Consider the following 5972-nt stretch of genomic DNA (forward strand, 5'->3'; position numbering starts at 1 on the left):
CCCCCCCCCCCAGCCTGGCCCCTCCAGCTGCCCCTGCAGCTGCCACCTCGGAGTGGCTAGTCCTCCCAGCCCCACTGCCTCTCTGCCATCTCTCTCCACCCACCCGCCCCTGTGTGACCAGAGCCCATGCAAAACAGGACACGCTGGCCCCTGAGTGCTTCCTGAGTCACCTGCCTCGCAGGCTCCATGCCCCCACACTGTCCCCAAGGCCCTGCCAGCTCTCTTCCTGTGCTGGGCATCCCTGGGGCCGGGTGCTGGCCTCTGCTCTCCTCCCTCTGTGTCTGCTCTGCAGGCGCGGGCAGCTTTGAGCCCCACCAGCATGCTGCGGACCCCGTGAGGAAGGGCCCCCCCGAGCTGCCCTTGAGCTTCACATCCACACGCCAGCTGGCCCCTTGTCACCCTTCATCAGACGTCCCGCGTGCATGTGAACTCAGCGCACCCACCTTAAGGCCAGCTGCTGAAACCTGAAGGCGGGAGTCATCCTCAGCTCCTCCTATTTATTCCCTCACCTCCAGCACACAATTCATCAGCAAGCCCCATTGATTGGAGTCTCATTTGTATCTCCCATCTGTCCCCCACTCCCCAAATTCGCCCCAGCCCGAGCCACCAGTGCCCCTCAGGTACACACCTTTTATCCCTTCTCCATCCACACAACAGCTAGAATGGTCTTCCAGGAACCTACATTCCACAAGGCAACTGCAGCTTTGAATCCCTCAACAGCTTTCCGGGGCCCTCAAATAAAGTCCAGACTCCCCCACACACCCCGCACCAGGCCCTGCCAGCTTCTCCAACCCCTCTTTACACCATCTCCCCCTCACCCTAACTACAGCCACAGTAACCCTGGTAACCCCTCAGTTCTTCAGAGAAACCATGCCTTTTCCTGCCTCAGGGCCTTTGCACATGATGCATATCTGGTTCTCCATGCAGTAACCATCCTCTCATCCCTTCAGGTCACAGCTGAAATGTTGCTACCTCAGGGAGGGCCCCACAAAGGAGAGGTCCCCTCCCTCCTCCTGATCTCAAATAGCCACCAGGCTGTTCTCTTCCCATCCTTTATTCTCCCATGATGATCACCATTCTCTTGTTGATTTGTTTACAGTCCTTTATGGGGAGCAGGAGCTTAGCACTGCTTGTGGAATGAGGGGGGAGCCAAGAGGGAGAAAGCTTTGAAGAAAGAATGACAGAGGAACGAAGAGACGGAAATGCGAGGCAGGGACACAGAGAATCTTAACAGCAGAGGGAGGCACATGGAAAGGGAAAGAAGGAATGCCGAGAAAGGTAAGAAAAGAGGGAGGGATGGGTGGAACTGGTGATGGGGAGTAAGGACGCGCCTGTCGTGACAAGCACCGGGTGATGTCTGCAATTGCGAAATCACTATATTGCACACCCGAAACTAATATAACATGGTATGTTAATGAACCAGAATTAAAATAAAAACTAAATAAAAATTTTACAAGTGGGAAAGAGAGGAAGAGAGAGGCAGAGACCAGGAGGAGCGCCGGGCCGGCCTGCGGGGCCAGCCACCGGGCTGCGGACCAGCGTGCGCCTACCATTGCCGTTGGCCAGCTTGGCCAAGGTGATGATGACAAATTCATCCGTGAGGTGGAGGGGCTTGAGGTGGTGCTGCAGCTCGTACATGACCAGGCTGAAGTGGTTTCTGGACAGAGCCACCAGCGTGTCGCTGGCCACCTCTGCTTTCACATAGCCCTCCGCCTGCAGGGCAAGGGAGAGGGACGTGGGGCCCCACTATCCACTGGGCCCTCACGAAACCCCTCCTGCCCCACACCTGCTCCAGGGCCGTGCGCTCCTTGGGCTCAGCCTCTTCCTGCCGCCTAAGGTCACTGGACAAGGGCCTTGGGCATCCCAGGTCGTGCCTACCAACAGCTCAGCCCCTGGATTCGTTGCGGGGGTGGGGGGAGGGCTCTACTACCTCCAGGGTCTCTCTCATCTCCTTGGAGGCGATGGCGACCAGCCTCTGGACTCCCTGCTCCTCCAGCTCCCCCTCCTGCTGAATGATCTCCTGGAGGATGTTGTAAATGTTGACTTTGCGCTGGATAGAAATCTGGGAAACAAGTACGGCAGGTGGCAAGATCCTGGCCTGGACCGTCGTGGTGCCAGGGATGGACCCAGCCCTACCCCCAGCACAGTCCACCATGGTCTCCCTCCATCGGCCCTCCTTCCATGTACCCGTGATTTGTAAGATCCTTGTAAGATCTTTGTAAGATCTTTGTCCCATTTCCGGCACAGACCTCCTACAACTCTTGGTGTTTCCTAAATGAGGAGAGCGATTTAGTGTCCTTTGCTAGTGAATGAGGTGACTTGGAAAGCATCTAAGGATGGGGGCTGGCTGCCTGGAGAACCAGCCCTTCGATTAGAGGGTTGGACCTTTCACTTTCAGGAAGGGAGAGGGGCTGAAATCCGAATGGATGAACCACAGCCAATGATTTAATCCACTGTGCCATTGTAATGAGGTCTCCATAGGACGGGGCTCAGAACACGTGGGGATTCTGGGAGGGGGTGCCCTCCAGCACTAGCCCTCTTGAAAATCCAAGAAAGCAGTGTGCCCTGCCCTTCACCCTGGTGAGGGAGCACCTGAGGCCAGGAAGTGTGCCTCTCACTCTTTGCCTCCTAGAGAGCCTTATCACCATTTTAAATGACCTGATTTAGGACAGAATAGATGGTGCAACCAGACCACGCCTGCAGATCCGCACTGGAGAATAACTCTTACTTAATCAGGTATGACCAGCCGCTCCTAAAGGACCAGTGCGGGCCGTGGCCTTCAAAGCCCTGGGAAGGCGGTCTCCTCTCTCAGGTGGTACAGCGGTCACTTCCCAGCAGCCCAGAGGCCTTGAAAAATGTGGGCACCTCAAGAAGAAAGAAATTCACCCAAAAGTATATGTTCTCCTAGTGAAAGCTGCTCCAGAGAGTTTTGGCCTTGTTTGCCTGGTCTCGGCATCGCCAAAAACCAATGATTCTCAACTCCAATCACAGATTTCATGGAAACCTCTGGAAGGAAGAAATTGTGGGGCCTTGGCTGTCCAGTACTGCCTGGCCCTGGACCAGTGTCCTTCAATCTTTTTTGTTTTAAGGCTCCCTTAAGAACCTTCCAAACATTCTTTCCTAATTTCCCCCTCTGTCGCCATGAAACCTTAATACCACAAATACATGATGCATCTGTTTTATGGGCTATATACATTAAAAAGTAAGGTTTTCTTCATGCCCCCTCCCTCCCCAGAACCTATTTTACCCACTTCAGGGCAGTATCACCCCCCCTTGAGAATGCATGCTCTAGATTTTCAAAGAGAACTCAGTGGAGGCCTGCATGCTTAATTACCACGCTTGTGGGCCCCTATGTAAACAGCCCCGTAAGTTACGAGATCGGGCTTTTCTATGATCGAGAAGAATCTCTGGAGAATATTTATGATCACAAAAATTGTCCAAGACTTGGAAACTAGTGGTTGGAGGCCTGGGTGCCGTCTGCAGAGCCTACAGAGGCTCTCGGATTATGCGGCCTCAAGGAGAGCGCGGCTTTGATCTCCCGTGATCCTCTAGCCTAGTTTATGGCTCCATGGGGACAGAAGCTCAGTTGTCGGAAACTGATAACAATGCAAATGTTTCCTCCGTAACAGCAAACGTTATTCCTGTTCATGGCAACGTAAATGAGTTTTGTCGAGTAAAGAATATGAATCTCTGTAAGTAAAATGCTCATCTTAACAGATTCTAACATTTTGCTGGTTCCTTCACTATTTAATGAACAACAACTCTATGAAATGTGTTCATTTTTAAAATGTGCCTACTTGTTTATTGTCTATTTATTGCCACTTATCACTGATTATGACCTGGGTATTAATCCTGTACTTAAATTTTTTCTATTTCCTGACATCTTGGGGTCTTGCTGATCCTGGGGAGAGGGCCCCTCCCAGGGTGAGCCAATTACTACAGAGAGCAAACAACTCAGCTAAGAGCATGCTTTTCAAAGGCAAATCAACCAATCCAGAGCTTGCACTCCAACCACCCCCCCCAGACTCTCACACTTGGGGGCCAGGTGCCAGATGATGGGACAGCCCCCAGGCCCAAAGCCCATTATTACTCAATTATTTAAATTGCCCTATCCTCCCCCACAGAGACCACAATACAGACTCTTGTCCACATTTCCTCCTCGCTCCCTCTGCCTCCTGGTCAACCCTGGTGCTGGCTCCCGTGGCCCTGCGTGGCGTGGCCTGCCCTCACCTCCTGAGTGTTGACATCAGCGTAAGAAGAAAACCTACATTTTATAAGGCTGTTACAAAAACCCTTTGCCTCTGCTCCCAGACTCTGGCCCACCCTCCTTTCAGGCACCACCCACCTTTCTATAAAATCAAGAACTCCTGCAAAGAACTCCTGTGCTTCCCGCCCCCAAAGGCTACAGGATAGTCTAAAACCCAGCAGTTCTCGGAGTGTGGTCTCCAGGCCAGCAGCAGCAGCACCTGGGAAGGTGTTCGAGATGCAGATTCTCGGGCCATCCCCCCAGACCTTACTGAATCAGCAAGTCTCAGGGCGGGGCTCAGTGATCTGCGTTTTTTACAAGCTCTCCAGGGGGATTCTGAGGCTCTGATCCAAACTCTGCCCTGTCTTACAAGGCTCACCCTGACTTCCCATTACCCTTCCTGTTGATGAGGGAACAGAGGGCAAGCTGAGGACAAGGCAGAAACTGACACCCCGCAACCCCCCCTCCCCGCCACGGGGTGTCTGTGACATTCCTCAGGCACAGCCGGCTGCCCTAAAGGACAAAGAAACAGTTAACCTATAGAGACCACACCCCTGCAAGACTTGATTCTCCCTCAGTTTACAAATGTCTTGGCAGTTTACAGGAACAAAGCATTTCTATCACTAACCTAGCTTCCGGAAGGGAATGTAGATACAATTAAATGTCCTTATAATCTGCAGCCTCCAGGAAGTTCCCAACCATCTTAACGTTAACGCCTTGCTAGAGGGAAAAACAGTCTTAACTGGACAATGGCAAGGCCTCCAGTGTCCTGTGAGTCTTCTTTAACATATGAAAGTACTCTCTTGCAACCTCCCTTTTTCCTTACCTCCCCCAACCCCATAGTATATAATCAGCCACCCCTAACAACCTGGGGCAGCCCCTCTTTCTGCCCACGGGTCCTGTCCCCACGCTTTCATAAACCACCATTTTGCACCAAAGACGCCTCAAGAATTCTTTCTTGGTCATCGGCTCCGGACTGCACCCCACTGAACCTCACCTGTATCCCACAACCTCATCACTGTCACTCCCTGCAACACCCACCGCTGCAGCCCAAGCCCCAGCTGGTCTCCCACCGGCCAAGCCGACCTGGCATCCAGCTCTGGTAGTGTCCAGCCTGCTTCAGTCCTGCTCAACACCTTTGCAACTAAGTCCACGCGCCCGAGGACAACGGCTCCCGAACCCACGGGCAAAATAAGGCAGCTTTTAACAATTACGAAAGCCCCAGGCCCTCATGGGTCCTCCGAGTACGAACCTCAAACCTCGCAGGCTCGCCCGGCTCTGTGCCCCAGCACCGGGCCCCAGGCTCGCCAGAGTCAGCAACGCACGCCGAGCAGCCGCAGGTGCTGGGCTCGACGGGGCGGCCGGGGGCGAGCGGGCCCTACCTCCGGCACCTGCAGGCAGCGGATGAGAGCGTGCAGAACCACGGAGGGCTCCGTGGTGGCCTTCTCCGTGATGATCACCGAGGCCAGCGTCTTCCGCATGTCCGGACCTGCCCCGGCAGCGTCCGTCTTTGCTGACCCGCTGTCCATGATGTTGAGAAGGTTCGTGACTTGTTGGAAAGTACCTGAGACAAGGTGGCACAGGTGTGGTGCTGAGAGGGCTCCCGTGCCCAGCTCCACCTGCCCCATGACTGAGCCGGGCCTCCCTGTCCACCGTGCAGAGGGAGAAACTGAGACCGAGGCTGGGACCCGCCCCCAAACAGCTGGCGGCCAGGATGGGGGGGGGG

At 54.3% G+C, this 5972-nt stretch overlaps 1 protein-coding gene across 1 annotated transcript in view; it reads right to left on the reverse strand.

Annotated features, from left to right (window-relative positions):
• MROH2A (maestro heat like repeat family member 2A) overlaps nucleotides 1-5972 on the reverse strand; it is a 44034-nt gene that overhangs the window by 36444 nt on the left and 1618 nt on the right. Inside the window, exons 3-4 of the mRNA XM_040636364.1 lie at nucleotides 1931-2062; nucleotides 1551-1713 (exon numbers count right to left, since the gene is read on the reverse strand). Coding sequence (XP_040492298.1) covers nucleotides 1551-1713; nucleotides 1931-2062 — 295 coding nt within the window. The remainder of the gene's footprint in view (nucleotides 1-1550; nucleotides 1714-1930; nucleotides 2063-5972) is intronic.

This window comes from Ursus maritimus, unplaced genomic scaffold (genome assembly GCF_017311325.1).
Source record: "Ursus maritimus isolate PB19 unplaced genomic scaffold, ASM1731132v1 scaffold_1, whole genome shotgun sequence".
NCBI classification, from domain to species: domain Eukaryota; kingdom Metazoa; phylum Chordata; class Mammalia; order Carnivora; family Ursidae; genus Ursus; species Ursus maritimus.